General features: G+C 38.2%; 1 protein-coding gene across 2 annotated transcripts in view; it reads left to right on the top strand.

The window, feature by feature from the left end:
• PIAS1 (protein inhibitor of activated STAT, 1) overlaps positions 1-27,739 on the top strand; it is a 42,132-nt gene that overhangs the window by 1,064 nt on the left and 13,329 nt on the right. For both annotated transcript variants that reach the window (XM_009321444.1, XM_009321443.1), the window contains exons 2-8: positions 13,167-13,251; positions 13,873-13,920; positions 15,411-15,501; positions 16,200-16,334; positions 19,496-19,601; positions 21,105-21,178; positions 26,390-26,550. In XM_009321444.1, the coding sequence (XP_009319719.1) occupies positions 13,167-13,251; positions 13,873-13,920; positions 15,411-15,501; positions 16,200-16,334; positions 19,496-19,601; positions 21,105-21,178; positions 26,390-26,550 (700 nt within the window). The remainder of the gene's footprint in view (positions 1-13,166; positions 13,252-13,872; positions 13,921-15,410; positions 15,502-16,199; positions 16,335-19,495; positions 19,602-21,104; positions 21,179-26,389; positions 26,551-27,739) is intronic.

Here is a 27,739-nt window from a genome sequence, read left to right as displayed (position 1 = left end):
CATGGTTAACTTTTAATACTCTTGATTACTGCTTAAATACAATAGTCCTGTTGATTTCTGGAGGGACAGCTTGCATGTTGTAACTTTCTGCTGTCTTGAAACCCTGGAAAAGATTCACTGTGAGAATAGCTGGTAGGAGGAGGAGATTTGTGAGAGTAGATACAGGGAGATGGTGGGTGAGTGAAAAAAATGTCCTTTGCGACAGAGATCCCTTGTAAACAAAAATGAGCAGGTACTTCACATTAACAGTCTGAACAGCTGCAGGGATGTAGGAGGCCTGGTATGTGAGTGGTGATGGTGGTCTGCGGATTTCTGAAGCATGTTGCACAGTTGTTTGCATATTTTTTTTAACTAGCTGAGGCATTGAGGGAAAAACAGATTTTGATAATCTCATCTTCTGGTTCAGGTATTCTTTTAAGAGGTATAATGTATCTATTTAGCTTTAATCTAAAACCTAACTGATTAATAAGCATTCCAGGCAATGCCAGTGGTACAGGATAATTAGGTACTCAGTATGTGTCTCATCACTTTTACATTATAAATACTTAAAAATAATGCTATAATTTCAGTAAGACATTCCAATGCAGGAATTATGGCATGCATTTATTCCTAGATGTGGTAAGAACACTTTGCTGTCAGCTCTGTGTCTGACAAACGGGCCCCAAATGAAGAGATCATAATTCACGTTCTGTCATGTCTTATTGCTTGAGGAGTTTATATACAATAGGATATTTTTTTCCCCTTTGTGGACTCTGAGTGTCAGGGTAAGAAAATGGAGGTGGGTGAAATTCTAACCAGATACCTTTTTAAGCAATCTCTGTCCTTTCAATTAACTTAAAGGTGTGTTTGGGGTTTTTGTTTTCCACGTGAATCCTGTCTGCAGGTGTCTTTGTTTGTCTGAAGCAATACTATTAAAAAGCTTTTTTTCTTGTGCTTTTGGGGGAAGAGAGAGCTTCAGTGTCCGTGCATATGAGAAATGATTGGTTGTTTCCTTTTGTAGTGGAAAGTAATGTTGCTACAGATTGTAAAATTGCTAACTACAGATGTCATGAAAGTATTTTAGAGCAATAAATATATATATGTTAATGAAAAAACCTATTGGATTAATAACCAGTGATATGCAGCTTTATACACTTTCAAAACAACTTGGAGCAATTGTGCATACAGCTTAGCAGTTTTAAATGCAAGTATGGAAGAGACATTAATTTTCTCCGTTTATACAGTTACTGATACTCTAACTAAAAAGTCTTAAATGATTTGTTGAATATTTGCCCCAAATGGTTTGGGCATCCTTTCCACTGCTGCAAACAATGTAGGTTTCCTCAAATGTCAAATATCCAGGTTCCTTGGCTTTGTTTGCAAATGGCAGATACATATTTACAAACAGTCAGAACTTCTCCTTGGCATTTGGCCAGCATTTCAGCATCTCCTGCTTGCTTTTTCCCATTGGATTCCTCATGGGGTAGGGATAAGAAACTTCTGAATTTACTCTGTTTCCCTCCACCACAAGAATGAACTGATGACCTGATGTGGGGTTTTGAATAATTATCTCCCTGCTTAAAATGGAACCTACTGGAATAGAAAAAAAATGTGTGTGTGAGAGAGAGAATGAGTGCGATCTCTGCTGATTTGAGGACCTTCGGATTCTTCTGAAATGATAGTCATCATGTAAAAGTTGGGCAAAACACATCTTTGGATGTGATTCTCCCTGGTCTTTCCCAAGTCAAGGTGGAATTGCTTGGAAGGTTTGCTACAGTAGTCTTGTCCCATCAAGAAGTGATTATTAATTTGAAAAACAATAATTGGACAAAGCCTTGGGGAAGGGAGTTGCATAGCAGGGCACTTGAACATGCATTCTGTACCCAAATATTTTATGTAGGTGGGTAGTACACAAGCTAATGTAAATAACAGATAAGGAAATTAAATTTGCTAAATATTATTTTTAATGTCAAGAACAAAAGGAGGAAATGGATGTTACCTTCTTACACTTGCTTCCTCAAAATGTGGCTCTGAACTGTGATTAAAATTGACATGCTGGCTGCTCACTTGGCTGGATTCATGGCAAGGGGGAAATGCAGTGCTTTATCCATCCATACCCTTCTCACCAACTGCTATTGAGGATCTTTACTTGAGCTTGGCTGGCTGAAGCATGTGTGACAAGCTAAGGTTAGAAGGCTGTTGGCTAACTTTTTTTTAACTTTCTCTGGCTTACAGCAGCCAATATAACTTGTAGCAGTGAGTAGGATGCTTGCAGAAGAGCAGACTTGCCTAGCTAGTTGAACTTGTAAACTCAGCTTATGCTACCTCAACCTGCTCTTGTTTGAAGAACTGAAAATAGCAGCTAGGCCCTGCTGATGGGGAGACTCTTCTCCTGCTGTTACTCTGCTCAGATTGCAGAGCTTCTCGCTTCCTTCCAAGTGTTTCAAGTACATGACTCCCTGTGTAGGTCTTTCAGAGCTGTGTGGCTAATACTGACAATTATGGTTATGCTGGCTGTGCTGTTGGGGGATGACAGCATTTTCTTTACTCCCAAGAAGACTGTCAGCGGGCTTGTTTATCTGAGATGAAGAGATATCTGTCAATGTTCAGTGGAGCTGTCGAATTTGATCCATATTTTATTAGTCATCCTCACTGCAAAATTGAGAAAGCATCTATATTGGATGTTTTTGTGTACAAGCCAACTAGGAATGCTCTATATTCTGAAAATGTATGTTGGTGGATGAATCTGTACGCTGAGCTCTTGCAGCGCTAGTGAGAAGTCTGAGCACTCTGCCCCATGGTTAACCACGATTTGATGTGATTATATGACTGTTTTTTTTGGAGGAAAAGCTATCCAGTTTGGCCTTGATGGAATGTATGAAAGTTGCCTTATTATTGTGACTTCTATGTTGTTTTTTGAATAGGAACTCCTTTAAATAGGAGAATTTTGGTTGTTAGTTTCTCAAGTGAAGCTGCAGCTTTCACTTAATTTTTCCCTATTTTCATCCTCCAGTGCACAGACACTGCTAATTGGTTGTTTTTTAAGCATAGGGCCAATTTTCTAAAAGTAACTTCTAACACAGATAAGATCTGTTTTGTGTGGTGAAATGTGTTTACTATGAGATGAGTAACGAGTACCAAAATTCTGCCAGATTATTATGGAAGGGACAGTAGATAGTTAAACAACATCTTAAAAATAATTCTTGTTACAGCATATGTCATTCCTAATTGCTTTAGCTGTGTAGTTGTTCCAAAAAACATTTCAGCTAGGTTATGGGTCTTTACTTACCTGTAGGGGGAAATTAACCTTTTCTTTTCAATTTAAAGGATTAAAGAGGCTGTGGACTATGCTACTCTTTTAAAAGCTGTTCAAATGGCATATGGTTGATCACCCTGAAATTTATTTGCTGTGCTTCAGGTTTAAGCAATGTGGAACACAGCATTGAAACTCAGATCTGAGCCATGGAAATCAGGATTTTTATCTAAAGGTCTCACCCTCCTTGGAAGGAGGAGACAAACATCAGGCTTTTTGGGGAGTCAGAGTATCACTTACAGAAAACATTGTATGCTGCCTGCCAGACTGCAGATACTGGCTTCATCGGGTGAAAGGAGCTTCCAATGGCTCTACTGAGGCTTGTCTTGATTTGCTTAGGTCTTAGTTTAATTTCTTAATCTGTGGACTCTAATAACAGGGTTTCTCCAATAAGCAGAATTTCACTCCTGGTGCCTGCCCTCAAGAATTATGTGCTTACTAACAAGCATTCATGCTTCTGACTTGAATTTACCTTGAAATTTTCTTTTTGACTGTGATTGATCATGGTTACTTGAACATGCGTTCTTGAAGACAGATTTTGCAACTGATCTGACTAAAATCTTTAGGGTGACTGTAGTTCAAGGTACAGCTGTTAAACAATTAAACAATTCAGTGCATTTAGAAATCTAGGTTGGAAACTATAAAAGTTTTGTTTGGCAAGTATTTCTCCCTTTCATGTATCAGCAAGCTGATCTGTTGCTCTGTGCAATCAGTATCATGGTTTATATGAAAGTCACACTTTTACTGTCTTCTGTGTTTGTTATTTTTTTAAACGTACTTTGTGGGAGGAAGTTCAACAAAACACTATATTCTCAACTCGGGCTTGAGCTTTCTGACTTCCGGCTCTACAGCTTTTAATTGTGCAAGAATAAGCTGAGATATTAGCACTCTCTTGTTCACGTGCTGTAGCTGAACTAGAATTACAGTGCACTTAAGTTTCTTTTTTTGGCTTCAACTTGTATTTGCATGTGGCATGGCTCAAGTTCACGTATAGAGAATCTTTCCGTAGTCTAGAGTCTGTTTCTTTTGAGTATGAGAGCGCTTTAAGCAACTGGGTAGCTCTTGTGCTACAAGAAAAGGAGTATAATGTATTACTGCTCACTTCAGCTGATTGCTCAATCTCCTCATGCGTAGAACTGAGATCACCCAAGTTCCAGGACCTTACAGGATATGGATGTTTTCAGACACCGCTGCTCTGATGTGAATGGATCTAGGAAGCCACTTTGCTTTCCAAGATCAAATTAGGATATCTTTTTGATAATTGATAATTTGATAAGGAGTTGGGCTCAATGATCCTTGTGGGTCCCTTCCAACTTAGGATACTCTATGATTCTAATTAAAGCTTTTAGTAGAAGGAATTACGGCAAACCACGTGGTTGACTCAAAGCATGCGAGTAATCCGTTAATAACCAGTGAACCAATCTAAGCTTGGAGTGGTATCCCTTTTAAGTGTTTGGAGAGCTTCAGGCCTAGCAGTGGTGCTTACATAGCATGAGAGAGGAAGCTGTGCTATTGCAACATGTATTTTTTTAAGGTTTCCTCTTGCAACCAAGATGCTGAGATCACTTAGTAGTTGTTGGAAATGCTGCTGGGACTTGGAAGTCTAAAGTAACTTCGAGTCTTTCAGAGATACTTTTATCTCCCTTTATGATGGCTTTTAGAAAGAGATGATACGGGTTGTGCTTATCCTGGTGGAGCTTACTAGGGACTCTGTTATCTACTCATGAACTTTAAACTTAATTTTTTGCCTTTCCTGTTAGCCTTATAAAACTTGCTACTTTCTTGTTGAGAGTAAAAATACGCTAGAAGCAGGATACCCTGTGTAGGGACGCGGCAGTGCTAGCTTTTTAGTACTGTTCATTTGAAGTGTTTAACTGCTGTCGGTGCTCTTAGGAATAGAAGCTAAAATTTTCAAGCCTGAATGGCAGCAGTTGAGTTTTGGGACATATATTTAGGTGTCTAAAGAAATCAAGTGACTGAACTTGAGTACGGAGGATCCAGCGATGTTCCTTCCCTCTGGCAAAATGATGGAACAGATATGCAGTGGAGATCTGTGGGCCCAAGAGGGGCAGCAGCTAGAGGAGAGCTGGAGTGGGTGGGTATTTACCGCACAGAAGTAGGCTGGGAGGGCAGACAGTTCTGGCACTGAAGGCTGGCATGAAATTGTCCCTTAATACTTACTGTAGGTCTTCAGAAATGCTCTAATACGTGACTGATTAAAAACAATAATCAAACATAAATATCTGTCCAATTGCACAGAGTATCCCGCTGATCTATTCTGTTTATACAATGTATCATAGAGTTATAAAATACGTAATATTTATGAATTGATTGTAGCCCTTGGGGTATTTCCAGGCTATTTTCACATATATATTTAGGCACTATTTCAAATAAGCTCCTTCGCATCTCTTTACTCCTGTCTTTCCCACCCCCAGTGTAGCTCTGCCTATTCCTTCTGAGTATTCACTGTTAAAAGCTTAAGTCGAACAGAATCTAAAAATGGTCTTAAGCGATAAATGCAGCAGACTGACCAGAACCTGAGTTCAGTTTTTCATCTGTTTTAAGCTGAAGAATGTGGCATTGTCATTTCACAGTAATGCACTGTATTTGTGAGTGTAGTGCAGTTGTAACCCGTGGAAGTGGGTTAAGAGCTAGTCACCGCTGTCAAGGAAAGAATGATTTGTATGTTTACTAAAATGCTTCCCTTCAAGTAGTTTTGAAGTGTTTTGAAATGTTAAGGTTACGCAACATCCATTGTGATAAGTGATTGAAATGAAGTGAAATCGCCAAGATGTCACAGCGAACGAGTGGCAAAACAGAAATGGGAATCTGGGATTTCTCTCAGTGCTGGACGTGAGCTTGGTGTGGCTGAGCTCCTGAAGCTCGTGGCTTGTGCAGGGCATGCTGTGCTTCTGCACGGCTCTCGGCCCTGCTCTTAGATGTCTGGCACGCAGCTGGTCAGGGCGTAGGGTTCGGCTTTGGCCTGGTCTGACATGGCTCTAGCGGTTAGCAAGAGGCTTTTCCTGCCTTCCAGGGGAGAGGGTGGCTCTCCGAGGAGGAGTCTAGCTGGGACAGACCTGATATTGCACACTACGAATGCATTTAATGGGTAGCAGGAAATTAAGGGTATGGTGGGTAGTCATTTAAAAGGTACTGCTGCCTGGTTCCAGAAGATGGCAGGAGCTTCGTGCTAAGAGGTTGTGGTTAATGGAAAGGAAGTGTTTATGTATAAACACTTGTGTTACCCAGGAACTTCATAAATTGTGGTGGTTTTAAAAGGGCTAATGATGCATCCCGAGATGATGTAGATCCCCCATTAAGGTGTATCCTCTCATTGTTTCTCTCCCACGTAGCTGCTTGGTTTCAGCTTATATACAGATACTGCAATGTACTGTACACAGGCATTTGATTTCACCTCCAAAAGCAGTTGTATAAATGAACACCATTCAGGATTGATACAAGAGGGTTTGGACAAACTACATTATGAGGAGCTATGTGTATGTAGTATTGTGTTACACGTTTCCTGGCTTCTGCTGCAATTGAACATAATTCAAAGCCTGTCTGAATTTTACCTTTTTAAAAGGTATACGTTTTCTGTACCTTAAGCTAAAAGCAGTAATTTTGGTCTAGCTTGGAGGCAGTCTATTAAATTTTCAGCAGCGAAATTTGAAAGAGGATTGAACATAAATTGATACAATGCCTTCTGTTGTTTAAAAGAAGCCGCAAAATGCCTGTGCTGCAACAAAATGAGGTATCTTAGCTATCTGGGGAAGATAAGCAAGAATTAATTATTTGTTGGGTTGACAGCTTCTACAGTGTTTAGGTTTTTCTGGCTAATATTTTGACAAATTTAACTGATCAAAATTATGACCTGTATTAGGTTAATGAATAACCAATTAGACATCTCTTGTTTATCTTACAGCATTTAGCAAAAATTTGCTGTAGTCCTGATACTCTTACTTAACTATTTTTGCCTTTGGAAATAAACATGCTATTATTGGAAATCATTGGTAATAGGCCAACTCAATGATAGCTTTTTTCATGACCTGAACTTGGTTAATTACTGCAGTGTAAAGTGCAAGTTTAATTTTAGTCCAAGTATCTTTCTGTATGAGAAGGTAATATATTCCCTTCACTATTTAGTAAGCTGCACTTGGTGATGATAGATGGAAAAGGTTAACCGTAGTATATTGGCATTATGATGGTCAGCTGCAGTTGCATTAGGAAGCATCACCACCTCAATGATGTGATAAGATGAGATTCATTAAAGATTTTAAGGTTATCTGTTCTTGAATGGAAATTTAGAGACTGGCTTTTTTTCAAGACAGCAAGAGGTATTTTACTGCAGAAAGATTGTGTGACTATTTTTAGCTGTGGGTACTGGTGAGGTGGAACAGAATATTTTTAGAGCTGTAGAAAATGCAGCCACTCAAGCTGGGTTCTTTTTTTCACTCTAGTGCTATAGGGTTTTTCCAAAATAAAGAATAAAATTAGTAGGAAATGTTTTTTTGTGTATCATTATTATGACATATATAAGTAATATATTCATTGTCTATATACACACACGTATGTATACATTCATATAGAATTTTAAGTGTTTTGGCCCTGTGAATGATACTGTCATGTATTAAAATAGTTTTTGCTCAGATTTTGAAAACTCATTACTCATGTGAAATGTTTAACAAAACATACAACAAGCAAGGCATAATTGGGTCACTCTCACTTAATATATACCAATCCCCCATGCTGTTTGGATCATTACTTGAATGAGGTAGGCATGAAATAAGTCAGGAAACTGTGGTGATAGTGAATTGATAAAAAGAATAGCTTTGAAGAAGACACTGCTCTGCAATGTTTTAGGCATTTTAGTGTGTTATACTAATGCTGGGGACCTGCAGAGGCAATGGACCTGAGCTTGTGCTGGTTCTTACTAAGTGTGTGTACGTGGTTTACAAGAAAATGTGGATTTTGTTCATTGCCTTTCCTGGATTTAAGCTGGATGAATGAAGAAGTAGTAAACACTCCCCTCCGCCCGCCCCCCTTCGGCACCCCCTCAAAAATGGTGAGATTCCAGTAAGATGAGAAGTGGATTTTTATACGGCTTGTCTGAAACTGTTCTTGTTGACACCCATTTAATTACATAAGTCTGCTTGAAAGCTTTTTATTATACTTTCAAAACCTGCCCTTTCAAATCTCTGAATTTTTCAGGAAATTCTTTAGCGGCAAGGTAAAGCGATGCTTGTGATTCATCGTAATTTTTTTTTTAATTACTGCGCCTTTGTTCTTTATATGTAAATTTAAAAAACATATACAAGTCCATTAGAGGTTTGTGCGTTGTCCTCCAAGCTCTGTACCATTCAGAGTGTGCTAAAGAAAAGGTGTTAAAACTTAATAATTCATAGTTATGGAAAAAAAAAAAAAACCCACCCCAACCCCCCAAAAACTGTTCCTGGCAACTTTCTTAAGAATGTTCATATTAACTCTGTTGTCTGGCTAGATTCCAGCTTTATTAGATTATAAATTCTATTTTAATCCACTTGGTTTTCAACTGGAGATCTATTTTTGCCTTTCTTTTGTTAAATAATGATAGTTGTTTGCAGGGCATGGTTGCATGTTTCTAGCCATCAAAATTATTTTCTTGTATAAAACTATATATTTGCATATTTCTGGTTTTAATCATACTTCAGCACATTAATGATGTGCTTGACTTGCCAGGATCTGTTTGGTGTTCCTAAACACAGCAGATACATCAGATGAATTAATAGAAATCTGTTAGCTTTTCTACACTTTAAATTCCAGATTTCCAATGTCTCTTCGTGAGAAATCTAAAGTCGTAGAAATAGGGGAGTTTGTGTAGTCATAGATGAGCTTGGAAGCCTAGTGTTTAATAGTAAAGCTGCTAAATTAACTCTGTTTAATGTGTTCTCTTGAAATTTTTATGCATCGTTTGTAGGGTAAGTAGATCTAGAAATAATAGATACGGATATAAAAAGATTGCGTAAAAATATATGGGAGAAGATCAGAGAAAAACACAAAGAAGAAACTTACTTCATCTCCCTTCTAGAGGATGCTTTTGGTTTTGTTTGCTGCATGTCCCCCTTCCTCCTAGGCAAGCCCCAGACCTGCAACCAAGGTCCTCCTCCCTAACCTACCCCTTCCATGTCCCCTGTCCCCCCAAGACAAAATCCCTCATAGCTTTGGTTTGCAATAGCATGTCAGGCAGTAAAATAAATGGCAGTTGGTTTTCAGGTATGGTAAACAGTCTTTATGAAGCTATTGACTTTTCCTTGCCATATTTAACTGACCTCTGCTTGAATTAACTTGCCATGATTTTGAAACTGGAGGGTATATTTTGCCCTACCTTGCTTTCCGCAGCCTGGCTGGCAAATGCTGTTACGGCGTGGGGAGCCAGGTTCCCTGCAGCATGGGCAGATGGGAGGTTGTCCCAGTGTGTTGGTGTTAGAGTGGCAACTGTGGGATCTTAACTGAAAACTAGAAAATGGAAGTAATGCTTTTAACCACCACAGCCCTTGTAAAACTAAACTGTGCTTTCCAATGTGATAGCCTAGTATTTTCATTGTTGTTCCTGGCCTCTTTTACAAGTCATTTTGTGTCTGGGTTAAACTGATTTGTGTTTGTTCTTTGCATAGTTTGTTCTTGCCATTTCTTAATATTGTACTGAATGTACATTCAAATTATGTCTTTATAATTTGCTGAAATGTGCCTATTCCTAAAGGTTAGGCTTGCTTACGGTAGCACACACTGAACTGAGCAACTGGTGTTTAAAATTGCTCTTTTTCCAATTGGTAGTTACACGTCCGAGGGGCAGAGCTGTATCCTAATACTGGTTCAAGAGCCTGCCTGCAGCTCTCTTAGAGTAACGTAGCTTCTTGTCTGTCTTCCTCTGTCTGTACTGCTCAATCTGTCAAGAGTTTTGAAATCTTTTGATTGGCTTTTGGATCATCTTTGCCTAATTAACAAGTTGTTTCTTCCTTCTTTGCAATTTGGCCATGCTCCCGTGGTAATCACAACGATTGCTTGTACACAAAAGCAATGTATTGAAAACATGGCATGTGTATATTAATGATGTTTTACAGAGAAGAAAAGATCAAGCAGCATGTGATGAAGTACATCTCTGATCACTGGGGACTATTGATCTATCAGCTCATAGACTTTTGCTTACAGTTACTAAGACGAGTGCATATGAAGTTAATAGCCAGCATAAGAAGAAATGTTGGAGGCCTTTTTGTTCTTAGTCTAAACTGACAGTGTTAAAACCAACCAACCAGCTTCCCCCCAACCCCAAAGCCTTCCTCCTTGCCTTTTTCATTTTAGGTGGATTCTAGTTAAGAGTAAAATCAGTAACTGCAACATGCGCAACACAGTTATTCATAATGCTTACGTTTCTGTGGTATTTTAACAGTTACAAGTTTGAAGTGGCTATTTCTGTTGCAAAAATTTTTGATTCAAGCAGAGGCTATTTACTGTCTTGTAAACATGCTAGAGCTATAGCTCGTGAAGAAAACTGGAATTATGAAAGCTCCCATGTCAGCACTGAAGAATGTACTTTTTCATTTTCTGCCATTTTAATGTGTAATGCTTTAATTTGGCCAATGAGCATGATGAAACTGAATATAGAAGTTAGAAACCCACTTTTCAAGATCACATATCGCTCTTTAGCAAAAGTAAGTCTTGCGTTAATACCAACCAGTAATGAACAGAGGAAAAGGATTGACTTTTGGGACCTTTGCTGTTTTTGCTAACAGTTATTTTGCGCTTCCCTTCTTTCTAACGTTTGAAAAAAATTCATATTACCTGCTTGATTCTTATCTTTAAATTGGGGATGCTGCAAAACCAAAACAAGCAAAAAGATGAGCAGCTGAAAGGGAAAAAGATTGCTTGGGAAATTTGGGTTTAGACTTCTTCTTTTGATAATTGCTGTTTAACTTCTTTGGATAATTAAGTTTTAAATGAAGGTAGCCTTAGTTAAATGTTCAGCAGCCTTGTTCTTCAGTTAAAGGTGTTGGACTTCACAACAAATGTTCGCAAAGACCATCCAGAACTTCTGTGATAAAGCCAGAACTGACAATTTCTAGGGTAAAACAAATAATACACAGGAGGAAAATAAAACCAACAGATGAAGACCACCCTTAACCATGTAAAAATATGAAATAATAACTTGAATTCATTCAATTTTCTGGTCTGCAATGTGTTATTTAACTTCGCTAATTTATCTTTTGTTGATTACAGTATATAATTCTGATCTTTCCATTTATAACTAAAAATAGGTATAAAGTTACATTGAAGACCAAATATTATAATAGGTTTTCATTGTTAATTGTATGCATTGTGTTTATATTTCCTGCAAATTCTTACATTGTGGTAACATGAGTGGCTGTCACCTTAAGCCCTGTGTGTTTCTCATTTGAAGAAATGTAATTAAAAATGTATTAAAATAAAAATAGATGTTGGATACTGTAGGCATGAGTGTCTAACTAAAGAGGCTGCATCCTGCACCCTAGCCCAGATGGTGCTTTTGGACATTACAGTAGAACTTATTATTGAAAAAAAAAAGGAAATATATGCATATAAAAATAGAAAAAGTTCTTTATATAACTTAATGCTTTTAAAAAGATTTACTATTGCTAGTATTTTCACAAAAGTTGCTGTTTGGTAGATATTACCTATTCTTGCCCATCTAGCTTTAGAGCAACTGATAATGAACTGCATGTGGTTGTTGCATATAATGTAATAAAATGTACAGATCTTGTAGCATTGTCATATAAGAAAGATGTAATTTTTTGAGATTACTGCTGTTAATATTTATACTAAATCAATGTCTATTCTATTGTTGGTTCCAACCTACCACATGCTGTTTTTAACAAAATATCTGAAGTATCACCCTGAAGTATTCACTCATCTGTCACTCAAGGATGAGTCAGGAAGTGTATTACAGTAAAACAAAAAATGATAAATTTATCGAGTGTTTAATACACAATATAGTTATTCATAACCTTATAAAATTATTAAGAATAATGAAAATGGCAAGCTGCTTAAAACTTTCACTTCAATACATGTGTTGATGAGCATGTTGAGCAGTTCTCTGGGGAGATGCTTCTCCCTATTTTTTTTTTAAGTCATTTGCACTGCCATTGTGTATGGTTCTGTACTGCAATGATGCCTGTAGCCCTGGTGAAGGGATGTGTTTTAGATATAAGCACTATTTTGGAGATGTTTAACATTACTTTGATTTTCAGCAGGTGCATTAATTCTTAAGTACTGTTTGTTTTGTTATGGAGCACTATGGCACAGAGTTGAAGGACTTTAAAACCAGATTTCATACATGCGTATCTCATGAGTTGTTTGCATGTTATATATTTGGTGCATTTAACTCCATAAAATATCTTACTGATATATGAGAAGTTGCATCTGTTGTACTTCTCAGTCACTCTGTATACTTTTACAGGCTAATCCATGGTCTTGTGTGTTAAATGAAATAAAAAAGTGATTGATGAGAATTCCTAAGAATTTTTTTTTTATTTAATATCAAAAAACGTTTAGCGTTACGTTACCATGACTGATAGAAAGTCTTAAGCTGATTTGTCTTAGCTTTGCTGTTATCTGTATCACTTTTTTTAATGTATACTTTATATGCATATAAAGTTTGTTTATTGTATTTTTATTTACAGGAGAGTTTAAATGGCAACTTTCTTGCTGGCTTTAAAATTGTTTACAGAAGCAGATGTGTGTTACATTATTGGGCTTGCTATAAAAATGTGGTATATATATGTAGACACTTTAATGAAAGGAGATCATTCTGTTAATTATTCTCTATTTGCTGTTTTTAAAGTGATGATCTCTTGTTTTCTTCTAGCATCAGATAATAGTCAGCGATTTCGAGAAACCTGCTTTGCATTTGCACTGACGCCACAACAAGTGCAGCAAATCAGCAGTTCAATGTGAGTGAGTTTGATCAGTAATACAGTACTTAAAAATAAAAAAGGAACTAGTTTACCATATTTTTCATTTTGAAATGTGCTCTTAAAGAACAGATGTGTGCGTGGTACCTCAGAGAATGCTTTTCTGGGGAATTCTTTTCCCCTTTGTATGTAAGCTGATGGAGGAAAAAAAGGGTGAGGAAGAGAGAATTAAATACCACCACTGTCCAGCGAGTATTGGGCAGGTTTCTCTTGTACTAAGGGCTGTACAAATATACATAACTCTCCTTCCTGCAGCCCTTTCTCACCATCGGTCAGATCCTTTGTCAAGTTCTATGTTTATTCACTATAAAGATGTACTTCATAGTGACCCATCAGAATTTTCATTATAGCATACAAAAATAAGGAAATGGTAGAGGTCTGATTAGAATGTAATTGATTTATTTACCTTGACAAATAGAAAGTGTACCTTTTAGTGTGTCTTGAGAGTGGTAGTTTGACCAGAAGAAGGAAAGTGTGGTATACACTATATATACTGGACAGTGTGGTTTACATACATTGAACTTACAGCAAACTCTGAGAAAATACTGATGAACCTGTTGTATAAACAATATGTTTTAACCTGTGTTCTGTTGTTTCTAGGGATATTTCTGGGACCAAATGTGACTTCACAGTACAGGTCCAGCTAAGGTATGTATTTGTATCGCCTGTTCTTGATGCTGTTGTTTTTTAAAATGTATCAGATATATGCTCCCCAGCAGGTTGGGCTTTCCTTTGTGGAGAAGAGTCTCATCTGGTTGTTTCCTTGGGAAAAGCTTGCTGCTGGCTGCTTTGAAAAGGGCAAACTTAACTACTTGTCCTTGTTATATGCAGCTTTCCTGAAGTTTTTGGTGGCCTGATATCTGGCGTATCAGAATACTGCATGTACTTAGCTATAGCCAGCTGATTTTCTTCAATTCATTATTTTAGATTGTGCATATGCTCCTTTCTTTAACTCCACGTCTGTCAGATTCCAGGTGCCTGGGCCTTCAAAATCTACATGCAGGGAGGTTTATTTTTCGTAGCAGATATGTCAAACCCAGTATTTGCTGGGCATGGCAACCCAAGGTCTACTTCTCTTCAGGCAATGGCAGGCAAGACTTTGGGAATCACGAGATTGGGTCTTAACCTGTTGGTTATTTTAGAGGCTTTGACAAATGTATCATAAGTTGATTAAATCCTGTGTATCCCTGTAAATCTGTGGAGGGCTGTGAGCAGAGCTGACTTCAGAGCTTGCTCCTGTCAAAAACAGCTGTCTTGCCTTTCATCCCCTGGTCATGTCTGCATGGTGAGCTGTTAACTTGCCAGACAGAAAGCGATTGCTTTTGGGTCTTGCTTGTTAGGATACTTTATGCTGATCAGCAAGTCGGGTTAGCTTGGTGTTGGGTCAGATGGACAAAGGGACAAGGAGAGCATGAGGAAAAATGGGGACTGAAGGTAGCTCCCCCTTTCTGAGACCAGCAGCCTGTTAGGCTCAGCTGCGTTGAATAGCTATACCCTGATGTGATGGTACATTTGTGTGGATGGGGCAGGTCCCCTGGAATGAATCCAGTGGTGTTGAGAGGCTCTTTTTGGTTCTTTGAATGCCTATTGTCCGTGATCTTGGCCTACACGCATTTCATAGGACAAGGAAGGGTGTGTCTTATTTTGGTTCCAGCAGCAAATAAGCCTGTCTGAACTTAAGTAAATAAAACTGTCTGAATTTAAGAGGCTTGACATAGGCATGAGGATAGCATTTGATGCTGTGGCTCAACAGCTGGCTGGTTTATTGAAGTTGGAGGAGGAACAGTTGAAGAGATTGTTTTCTGAAACCCTGGTCTTGTATCAAGAGATCAGGCTGGAGAAACGGTAGAAAGAAATTCGGATGATCTATCTTTTGTAACAGAAACCTGCATATCTGACTGAGTGAGAGTCAGTCTGAGGAATTAAAGAAATCTGCGGAGGAACCTACAGCCACCTTGATACCAACCTGTAATTTGGGGGGGCTTTCCTGCTTAATGATCTCCACAGCTAACTTGAGGACTGTTTTTAGCAAGATTTGTCATGCTTTCGTAACTCAGTGAAAGAAAAATTCATTCCAGGAAGAGGTGATCTTTAAATCACTTTAGAAGTGAAAGATGATGGAAGCTCTTTGCTTTTAGGTTTTGTTTATCAGAAACCAGTTGTCCACAAGAAGATCACTTCCCACCCAATCTGTGTGTGAAAGTAAATGGGAAACCATGCAGCCTTCCAGTAAGTAAGATGTTATTTTGATATACATAATTGGATAGCGTTATTAGGAACTGTCTGTCAGAAATTAGCCTGAGAATTTATCCTAACCTTTGTTTTCACATTTTGGAGCATTTGCATGAAGATGGATAGATGAATGGAAAAGATAGTTAAGTAAATTGTTTCTCAGGAGACCAGCCAGTAGATCCAGAAGATTAATTTTTAAAAAATGTGACAGTAAATTTTTGTTTGACAAACACCCAGTGAGTCTGGCTGAAATTGGACTCTGTTTTGGAGGTTGTCTGTGCAGGGAATAGACCATCACTGACCAACAGGACTAAAGAGAGAAACGCCAACTTGTAGTACTGGGGCAGCACACAAGATGAGACTGGGCAATGTTAGTCAGGCAGGTTGAATAGCAGTACTGAGAAAGGAGAGGTGGCAAAGGTGCCTTTTAATATTCCAGTGGGCAGGCTTAGGATTTGGAAAGTGCAAGGCTCTGTGTAAGGAGAAAGGGCTTGTAAAACACCTGATACTTTAGGTATCAGGTGAGAGAGAGAGAGATACATATATTATATATACATATATCTTTAAATTGAAGGGGGCGCCTGGTTCAGGTGAGACACAGCTTTTATTGGGGCAGGGTTGTGGTGAGAGGGAAGAAGGCAAAAGCAGTATTTATTATTTCTTTTGCTGAGGGGAAAAAATACTTTGATTTCTAGGGCTATCTTCCACCAACCAAAAATGGTGTTGAACCAAAGCGACCTAGCCGACCAATCAACATTACCTCACTCGTCAGATTATCTACGACGGTACCAAACACAATTGTTGTTTCATGGACTGCAGAAATTGGAAGAGTAAGTAACTTTGGTACATAATGCTGTGTAAAGCTTATTAGTTTCTGCTTTGGCATCTGTTTGAAAGATTTGAAAGATAAGCAAGTTTAATTGTGCAGAAAATACTTAATGGTTTAACAGTAGACTGTTCCTTCTTTTGATTGTACTACTTCATGCTAGGCAGATATGACATGCTCCCTTAGATCAGTAGCCCTCAAATTTTTTTGTGTGATCTATCCCTCTTCACCCCCCACCCACCTATCTTTGTGAGTCATTGAGGGCCCAGATAATAAGATCAAGACATCTTATAAAACTTTTTTTGTTTGTTTGTCTTAACTTCAGACTTCAAGCTCTTCCTGATTTTTGCGGACTTGACAAACCTTATCTTGGCTTCAACTTGCAACTAGCATGTGACATTCAGTACAGAGTGGTCTTTTATAACTGCGTAAATGTGGACACAAAGCATAGCAACTCAGCAGGGCCCAGGAGATTTAATTTGCCTTTTTTATATTTCTGTTTTCACAACTGCTATCCTTTATAAAAACATGCCTTTTAAAATATTCAGTATAACTTTTTTTGTGTCCGTGGGGAGAATGTTACAATTGGTATTATAAGATCGCTGATGTTCCACTGGACTAATTAAATCTGGAACATGCTGCAAAAAGTTACTTCAATAAATTAGTCCATGAATTAGTGCACTGGTTTCACTGATGGCAAAAAAACCTGCTAGATACGCATTACAGAGTCAACATGTACTTCAAAAAACGGTGGCTTTGCCATTGCAACCATCCTGTTTTTAGAAGTCCGGAGAATTGTCCTGAGATGGAACTTTGTCCAAGAATTTGTCAGTGCACAAAGCCCAGGATTCCTGAACCAGCGTGGAAAAATGCTTACAGGCCAATCATGCACAATAGCCAGTTATAAAACACCACAATGGTATTTCATGATGAATTTCTTGTGGAGCGTAAAACAGTCTCCATTCAGATTATAGAATAAATGATGGCTGAATGATTTTATTTTTTTTTTTAAAAACCCTCTTTTATCTAATGAGAACTGCAGGTATCAGAAATAAGCATTTAAAAATGAACCTGTCTTGGTTTACACCGCAGAAGTGCCTGCACGCAAGTTGATGAATCCTGGTTATTGCTCTGAATACAGTGCTGCACTTTTGCTTAAGAATACCAGTGAAGATTTAGGGAAAAGAAATGTCACAGGTCTGCGTGGAGTCTAAGCTAGTCTCTTGTGAACTAGCTAGTTTCTCAGGCTTCATAGCTATTTCAGTTATAAAAACCATATTGGCTAACTTGTAGCTTACAATAGAAAACTGAAGACAGTGGCAAATTCTTAGTGTATTTCATGAGAATTAGATGCCAGTCAGAACTTCCCCACTCATGAGATGTAATGCTTCCTAAAGTAATTGTTTGAGACCTTGACAGTTAAATGTGAGGAATTATTTTATATTTGGATGTGCCTGTATAGTACAAAATTTGAATTCCCCTCCTCCCCTTCCCTTAAGAGTCAGTTGCCTGTCTCAACTGGTATACTCTACCTTTCCTGAAGTCGTAATTGTGATTTTTACACAATCTGTTTCAAGAGCCTTCTGTACAGGATGCCTTGGGCAAGTTCCTAGCTTTGTAGATTCAAGCTGTCGGTAAATAATTTCACAATGTTAATTACCATTTTTCTAACTTCTATACTAATTGAGGCATTAAACAAACAAGTTAAAGCAGTAGTGGTTTTTAACGATGTGAGAAGCATTCATTGTAAAAATAAAATATTTAAAATGTGGTGTTTCTGATGCTATTTCGATTTGTGTAATTTTATGGTAAGATATATTACTGAGATTCCATCTTCGGATTCTGGTGGCATCCTAAATAATGGTAGATGTCACAGTTCTATGGATTTTTTTTGTTTTGTTAGTGGAAACATATATGGCAGTTGCTGGGGGGAAACTTTAATTTTTCAATTTAAAGTGTATCAGCGTGGCTACAGGTTTAGCGAATACTGTTTATATCAAAAAGTAATTGATATACCCTAACGTGAGAACACAAATTTTGTCCTTGCCATTTTGGGGGTGTGGGGAAGAGAGGGGTGTTGCTGATGAATGCACAGTACAACATCACGTTTTTAGAAAGACAATTATTACCTGCTGTTGTTAGTACCTTACAAGAAAAATGAGAACTTCAGAAATCTCAGACTGAGGTTTGAAATCTGTTAGTGATGCCAGGAGGAGCCGCTCCTCCTGCCACTCCTGCTCTGTCCCTCTAGGGAAGGCTTACCCTGCTTACAGGGGAGCTGGCAGGGTAGATGTTTGGTCTGCATCTGACCTGCTTGTATGCCAAATCATCTTCTGTAGTGGCAGAAGGGAGCATCCCTGGCTTTTTGCTGACACTGGTAAGGAACATTTGCATGGTCTGGTCTGTTGAGACCGGTGGGGGGAAGTGACCTAACCTCTTCCAGAGGGGAAGGACAGACAGTTGGGAGTGGTGACTTCTTGCCCGCTCTGGCTAGATTCACTAGAGTATGTCTTGGCCCCACTGAACTCTTGAACTCTTTAACTGCCTTACTTCTGTTAAGCTTCGGCAGTGAAGTTAGCATTTCATAGACAGTAAAAGTGCAGGAAGATAAGAAAAGAAAGTTGAACAGTGCATCCAGACTGAGTAGGAAATACTGCAGATGATGCATCTTTTCATGTATTGCTTTTGAAGAGGCATCACTGCTGATTTTCCTATTTTGAAAAAGAAATAAGCTTTCATTAAAAAAAAAAAGTTTTGGTCATATTTATCATGTTTGACCTGACAGCTTCCCTTAAATGTATTGACACAACTGCAGTACCTAACATTGATGTAAAATTACCCTTCTTAAATGGGCTGTGGACTGCATGCCCTGAGTTAGATGTAAAACTTCTGGAAGTGTCCTAAATGCTGTTTTAATAGCTTGGTTTGCAGCTAAATCTAATTTCAGTGAAGTGTGAAGTTGCTTTTGTTGCACCTCAAACTCCAGCCCTGTGAACTTTCTGAAGCACGATGGGTTTTCTCTAGTCTTGCCATCTAAAGTCTTGTAACTGCTTTAGAAACACAGTGCCCTGTAATCACATAACAAATTGCATAAGCGTTGTATAAAATACAAGCTATCTTTTGATTAGAACAGTTTTTACTTCGATGTTTTGTTCTGTTTTCTAGAACTATTCCATGGCAGTCTATCTTGTAAAGCAGCTGTCCTCTACGGTGTTACTGCAGAGGTTGCGAGCAAAAGGAATACGGAACCCTGATCATTCTAGAGCACTGAGTATGTCTGATGTACTACTTGTTTAAAAGGGAAAAATAGCTTTTGTAAAAGGAGATTTGAAATAGGACTGTACTAACCGAGGTTTGGACTTCCTACAATTCTCTGGGTTTTGAGAATCTGATAGTGGTGTTCTTTGTATTCAGTTCCAATTCAAAGACTCAGAGGCCTTTGTTTTTACTAGGAGCCAGTCCAGGAACCCTGTTGACACTGTGAAGGGAAAAATGCAAGAGAATCTCTTTCAGTTCAGCCATACTGGCTTTGTTTCTTCAGAATAGAACAACTGTATTTATACAGTTAACGGGTAATTCAGTACCTCAGGCAAGCTGAACTAAATGCCTGATACTGAACCTTGATGCTGACATGCTGGAGGAAAGTCTCCGTCAACACAGTTTTTGTTCCTTTGGCATGGTGTTGTGGAGTGAGCTCCTGGAGAGAGAGTGTCTAGCACAATACTCCTCCCAGTCCCCTTCTAAACTTAAGTGTGAGATTTGCTGCTTTGTTGTTTTCTCTGACAAGTACATGTTGGTATAAGTTTGTATAATAAAAATGCAAGCAAAAACTGCTGCATGTTTCTTTTTCAGGGTGAGGGTGAAAAGACCAACGCTTCACAGCTAGCTGTTGGTCATACTCTTTAATGCTCAGATAATGTGTGTTGTACACAGCACAGGACCATCTCCAAAAGGGAAGAAATTAGTCCACCAGTAAATGCTACAAAGCCAGTGGTATATAGTGCTGGGCATTAGCTTGTGCTAATGCAGTATGATGATTTAAATGCACAAAAGTCTAGAGTTTCCAGGTGGCTACTGCTCTTTATATACAAGGTGAGAATGAGGGTGTAGGTACGGTTCATAGAGCAGGAAGAACATGGAACTCATTTGTTCATTTAACCAATGATTGCTTATAAAACAGTCCTTAAAAGTAAAAGTAGAGGATGGGTAGAGATGAAAGACTTCTGTAGTGCTAATATTTCACTGCAGTTACTGAAAACCCAAATTTTCTCAGGGTACTTCTGATTTCCTATTTCTCAATTTGCTTTTCAATTTTAAATCACAGAATTGCTTGATGAGTATTTCAGAGGTTTACAGTGGTGCTTGTCCATGTGAGAGTTACTAACGCTTTTTTTTTATGTGCTTGAAGTTACCAGTCAAGACAGCGTGGCTCGTCTTGTCAGTAGGTTTTAAATAACTTCCAAGTACAAAGTTGCATGTATATGAAAAGAGACATCTCTGTATAAATACATTTTCTAGGGATCTTGGTTTAAGATGAGCTTTTCCTGCTTTTCACTTTCTTAAATCTTGTCATTTATGATCTTTCTAGAGAGTAAAGACTGCTTACGTTACATGTTTATTGTGTGAGTCTGAAACAATAGTCACTGCTGCTTGCTTCCAGTAGATAGGGCAAACAAAGTTTAGTTCACAATTTCAGATTTGTTTTATTTCTCTATCATCCAATTTGTGTTTTAAATCAACTGTAAAATAAACCTTTTCTTCTTTCAAATAACAGTTAAAGAGAAACTGACTGCCGATCCAGACAGTGAAATAGCAACAACAAGCTTAAGAGTTTCGCTTCTTTGTCCAGTAAGTTTTTTTTTTTTAATTCCCTCAAAACTGATTCTCATCAAAATGTGGCTGTTCTGGGACATATGTTTGGTAGAGGTTAGCTTGTGTTTACCTGTGTGTTAACTTTGTGGGGATAGGATCCAGTGCTGAAGTCATGTGTCACTGTGCTTAAGCATGTGATATACTCCTGAGAAAATGAGTATTCCATTAACTTGAAAACGCTATTCAAAATTACATGTAAGCATACATTTAAATCTGTCACTAGGTCATCTGAATGTACAGTTTGGGTCCTTGATTGTGGTAAAACCACTCTCAGTGGTAAGGTAGGTGAATCTGACTGTTAAAAATAGCTCTTCAGCCAGTGTCTGCAGTCAAAGAATTGAGAATTTTTTACTGAAGTTAAAACAGTATTCTCTCACTGTATTCAGTTCCAATGAATGTGGGAAGTGGCAGAGACATACTGTATTTTGACCTACTAATTGTTTTTTAACCAAGTAGATGCAGAGATAAGTGGTAGTTTATACCTGGGTTTATGTTACCATTGGTAAACTGCACAATATTAATACTATGTGCACCTTTTTTTAATCTTTGGGACTTTGTCCTCTTGTTTCAAGTACCAGGTGCCTTCAGAATACCTGCTCTCTGTATTGATTGACCCAGTATCTTTATTGCAGTATAACTTTTTAGCCTCTTTTCAAGATTAAGGATACATCTGTTTCCTGGTTTGGCTCAATCTGCTCAAGCTTGACACGAAATTTTCAGTTTTGAAATCTGAAGAGGAAAACTGACTTTATTCTTGCAAAATTGAAACTTGCTTCTCAAGTTGTTAAATATGTTCTTAAACTCTACCAATGTAAGGATAAACTTTCAGATATATAAGCTTTGCTTCGTAAAAAGCACAATTGACATTGTGGTTACTTTTTATATATATATTTGGTTATTATAAATTTTTAAATGTGGTATTTTCATGATCTTCAATCTTAAGACTTTCTCCATATCAACACTGATGCTAACTAAATAATAACACATTTATAAGGAAGATAAAACTCATCTGTAAGAAAGATATAGGGATTGCATTTACAAAATCCTGATCTGTAAACTTAGAACCTCATAACCTATAATCTTATAAACCTATGAATTTGTGTCACATCGAAACTGCTGCAGATTTGGAACGCTGAAGTATTTTGGGTTCACACCTGGCAGCTTATTTTGCTGAGTTGTTATAGTTGAATTTTTGTTGTGCTTTGTTGTGCTGTTAGAAGTTTGTTGATCTAGAAAGCACGATGATAGTCTTGTTGGGTTTTTTGTCATTCTTTAGGCACAATGTTCTTACCACTTAAAATTAGTTTCCAATGCAGACAAAAATAGTAATCTGTTAGTAGGAATTAAATGGCTGTAAGAGTTTAGAAATGCCTATGTTTTAATTCATTATCTTAAATTAATCTTCATGCATCTTCTGGAATTACAGATTTTTACTTCAGTTGTACTTGATTTGTGAAAACTGGCACTTCAGGCAGTTGTGTTGCTTTATAGATCAATCCATGGGAATTTTCTGACATACTTCTGTTTGTCCTGATTGCCTCCATTACTGATAAAAGTTCTGCAGTGCTTTTAGATGCATTTTTTTTCTTGATGACTGCGATTCAGATGAGTTAATATTAGAGCAGGAATATCCTCTACAGTACTGTTTTTAGGACTGCAAGTTTGCTAATACCTAAAGATGCCAAATTCTGTTTTGCTTTCTCAGAGTTCTGCCGGGGTAAAAACAAAACAACAATCAGACATTAGGATGTAGCTCTTGAGAAGTCCTGCCTTTGTCAGTATTTCCTCTTTAAAATGTACTACTTTTCTGATAGACATACAAAACAAAGTCTATAGCAGATTGTTTTGAGCATATTTGTGTCATTTTAATAATGTCTACAAAACATACACACTTGACTTTTTTCCCAGTATGTTCCTCATTCAGTGCTGTCTGATTTCACTGTAGCTCTTGGAGTAATCCATTGTTGCAAAGGCTGGTTGGGACACAGACGGCACCTTTCAACCTGTCCTATGAATAGAAAGGTTATTAGCATGATTCAGACTGTCCTCAGGTCTGAATGTAATTTTATTATAGCCTCCATGTTTTTATTTGCTAATTTGTAAGCATTTGGCTCAGGGAGAATTTTTTCGTAAATATTTTGTGCTTACTTTCTAATGCTTGAATGGACAGTGTATGCTATGAAAGTACACATTGAAAATGCTGATTTGGTCTCCCAACAGCAGAACCAAAAATTAAAGAATGATGCATCTTCAGCTCTCAGTTGTTATGGGTGTGATTCTCTCGTGAGTATGCTTCAATAAAATAAGTGGAATTGTGTATCTGGATGGGGGTCGCAGGTTTAGACTCTATAACCTTTATTTTGCCCTCAAAAAAAGTGCAGAGCAAGGCAGCTTCCTCTGAATTTGCTCTGGATTGCTGCTGAGCTTTTTTTAGCACAGAGGCCTGCTCTCCTTCCGAGACCGTGGAGTACAGAGAAAAAGCTGTCCTTAACTGTTGGCTGAATCTATCCAAGATACAGCAGGCAAATGGACTGGACTTAGTCTGTATTTCAGGAAGACGCTTGAATTCATGTTCTTTTTTTCCCTTGAAATAAAAAGAAATAAATCCACAGGCTCTGCAGCCGGACCAAATATTTAACTGAACAAAAATCCCAAATCTAGCATTTTACTGTAGGTTTTGCAGCTTTGTCTACAAGTCCTTAGCTCCTGTTCTGGGTGCATTTTTTTAGCCTGAAAGGATAGCGATGTTTTGTACGGTTGTAAAAGAAATTAATGCAGTGTTTCTTTGGCTGCCGACAGGCAGGAATCAAAACAGTAACAGTGTTGGGAAACACAGTTTTTCAAAAGCTGGGATGCATCCCTTCTTTTATGACCTTTTCTTTTGTCGGTTCTGACACAGCTTGGCCAGTATGGCAGAGCTGATCCAGGAGGTTCAATGCCAAAAATGGGAAAGGAGACATCAACTTCTTAACGCTGAGTATGCTGAGTCTATCTGCATGCGTATGGCTTCAGTTAAATCCAACCGCTGCTTAGAAATTAAAGCCAGTTTTTACACCAAAAGCTGTGACAATGTTTCTGGTTTAAATCTGCTTTTCTACTGAGGAGACAGGTATTTATGTTCTTCCTGCAGCACGTGTCTTCGACCTTCCTTATTTTTATTTTGCGTCACACAGAAGCATCCAGGTTTTATCTCTGGTACCCTTACTCTCGCTAAGCTAGGAGACTCTTATTGTGCCCAAAAAACAAATGAGCCATTGACCTACCATCTGGGAGATAAGAATTCATAACAGACATGGATCAGGGGGCCTTGCTTTGTTGGGGGTTGATTATGTGATAGAAATAATGTGCTTGGTCATGGATTTTGGGGGAGGGGGTGCCAAACACATGGCACATACAGCACCTCCTGCTGTCTGAGCTCTCCACCACCATTACTGCAGGCTCCCCAGGGAGTTCTCTGCTCCCTTCCCATCTGGTGGTGAGTTTTCTGACAGTGACTGAGAGCCAGAGGGAAGAAAAATAAGCAAGATCCTGAGGTCTAGCTGAATTTGCTGGGGATGGGGTGGAGGGATTTCTGCTTACGGGGGATGCAAAAAAAAAAAAGCATCATGGAGGAAGTAGTGGACTGTGAGTAGAGCCTTTGTTCTTGATATTGTTTTTAGTTTTCTGATATTCTGAGATTGAGTGCCATCCTGTGGCACCCATCTTGTATTGCTCAGAATCAGCATGACCACAGTGCTTGCTTAAGCCACGCTAAAACCAGTTCCTCCTACTATCCACTGCTAGAATTGGCTGAAGGTTTTCAAATGATGTCATTGTGTATATTTTAGTCAAATATATATATATAACTTCAAAATACTCAGTATAAATAGTTCTTAATAAATAATGGTTTTGGTTTTTTTAATGTGGGAAAAGTCTTGTTTAGATGTTCCTACTTTTTACCTTTAGTGTGGTCAGTTAAAGCCCCTCCTAAACTGCAGCGTAAGCACTTTGCCAGAAAACAACTGCTTGTTGTTTTTGAGGAGAGGAAACTTTTTTATTTCGGATTAATATGAATGCCTTTCACTGTCTAATCAATTTTGCATTCAATGTAATCATATGTTTATGTTTTATGGTCTGGGTTAGCATTGATTTGTCTAATCCAAATAAGATATTCCTGTTCCACAATTTAGCCTAAACAATCACTGTGTGTAGCACTCCTATGTTATCTGCTCAGCTTAAGTGCTCAGCTTAAGCACTCAGCTGTGCTTTTTGTATTAAATTTGTGGAAGCTTTGTGCTGGCCTGCAAAACCTCGCTGCCCTGGCCTTTCTACAAACTTGAAGGAAAGGGTGGTCCCCATTTGAAAGTGTACTTTACAACTCATTTTCTCCTGTCTCATCTTCCGTTAACATTTGCAGGCCCTTTTTATTGTTGAAAAGGTGTGATGATACTATAGGGGATAGTCAGCTATTTGTATTTTACATAAGAAAAAGGCAGTGAAATTTCAGGTTAGCTCACAACTGTATACATAGTGGTGTTTATCACAGCAGGAGGAGTATAAAATAGTTTCTTAATACTTAACAGGTGTGACTTATTTTGCGAGTAGTCACTTTCTGACAGTTCTTTAGAGAAAGTAGTGAAAATGATGGAGTTAGAGAAACATGTCAGGAAATGAGCCATAATCCTGCGAATGCATTTCTATATGCTTGCTCCTGTGACTGTAAAATTAAACAAGTAGTTCTGGTAGTGCCCTGATGACTGAGATACAGACATCAGCTTGAATACACACTTTAACTGTGAGTGAGTAGGAGAGGACTGACCCATGTTCATCAGCTTTTAAAATACTAATGAAGGAGAATTCTCTTTTGTGGTTTGTCCAGGACACTGGTATGTAACAGGTGCTCTGTACAGGACTCTGTATTTTGTTACGGGGAATATGGAAGGATGTAGTCTTCAGTTTCCTTGATCAAATGTAGTTAAAAACGTGATTTTTAGTAACTTTTTCTTTTATGCGATAACCAAACCTACAGGAAGGAGGGAACGGTGTATGTGGCATGTATTTTAATGAAAACTCGGATTTGTGAGAGTTCTTTCTGGAGTAAAACTCAACCTGTCTCTGTCTCTGTTCAGACAGAAAAGCCTTATTTGTTAATTTTTTACCAAGATGATGTAATCTTGGTTTTTGTTTTTTTTTTTTTTTCTCTTAAAGCTTGGTAAAATGCGGCTAACTATACCATGTAGGGCCCTGACTTGTTCACACCTGCAGTGTTTTGATGCCACTCTGTATATTCAAATGAATGAAAAGAAACCAACCTGGGTTTGCCCTGTCTGTGACAAGAAGGCTCCCTATGAACATCTCATTATTGATGGGTAAGTAAAACTTGAATCAGAATGAAGGATGTACCTTACACTCTCTGCTTACTGTTCTTGTGCTGCACAGAATACAGTGCTCTGAAATCTTGGTTATCTGGCTGTGACCTGGTTTAAGTTACCATGTCATTTAATGTCCCTGCTGTTGGTGAAGGGAACCTAGGTTCCTAACTAGGTACCTCTTCATTCAGTATTCTGGAAGAATTGTGGTCATCAAACTGCTACAGTTAATAATAATGAAAGGTATTGCTTCTAGTCCTAGGTAAATTTTTGAGCTATCCTGCCTAAAATGGTTGTGGGTTGGTTTTTTTTCAGTATTCCGTAGTGCTGGGTCCCTAGGTGAAAACAGCACATGTTGTCTTTTCTTTTAATGGAGCAACTGCACAAATCTGGTGTAGTTGATAGCAAATATTCATGTTAGATCAAATAAATACTGCCACCCCCTTAAATGCATGTACAATTCAATGTACAACTTCACACTTGGGGAGTTGCTATATATAGAAAGTGACAGAGAGATGGATTCCCTGGCACTGCCTACCTGCAAAATATTAAAAAAATAAATAAATCTAGTATTGGCCTCCATGAAGAAGTGCCAAGTAATGTATTCTTGGGTTTGCATTTTAATTCCTTAGGCAGGAATCTTCTTTCCAAAGTGTGATAAAGGAGGAGAACAAGTAAGAGTCTTCTGAGAATACTCTCAGAATGTTTTACTCAAAAAAAACCCCACAAAAAACCCCAACAACCAAACAAAAAAAAAAAGCCAAAACAAACAAAACCCCAAAAAGCAAAACTAAAACCCCTGAAACAAACAGAACCCCAGAAAACTGCCTCACAAATGATTGAGTCTTTTTTAGTGAGTACGTGCTTCGTTTTGGTGACCTGCCAGTGAAGCATAAGACTGCTTGGGATCCCCTTTAAGGCCTTGCAGAAAGCTCATGAAGAGACACTGAGGGCTCGCACAGGCTGCTTTGGATTCGTGGACCCTGAGATCTACAGGTCCTCTGCTTTGGATCAAAGCTGTGGGGTTCCTTGTTCTAGGTTTCAGCCTAAAATAATAAACAGTAGGAGTAGTAATAATTAAAACAACGCATTTTCCTTATTTCTTTTTGTGTTGCCAGATGCAGATGATAGAGATTAGGCGATATAATTATAACATCCCAAAGAGAAGGTTATTTCTAGAAAATGTTTC

This window comes from Pygoscelis adeliae, unplaced genomic scaffold (genome assembly GCF_000699105.1).
Source record: "Pygoscelis adeliae isolate BGI_AS28 unplaced genomic scaffold, ASM69910v1 Scaffold13, whole genome shotgun sequence".
Taxonomy (NCBI): domain Eukaryota; kingdom Metazoa; phylum Chordata; class Aves; order Sphenisciformes; family Spheniscidae; genus Pygoscelis; species Pygoscelis adeliae.
Note: the sequence above shows the minus strand (reverse complement) of the source record. Positions and strands in the feature narration are given on the sequence as shown.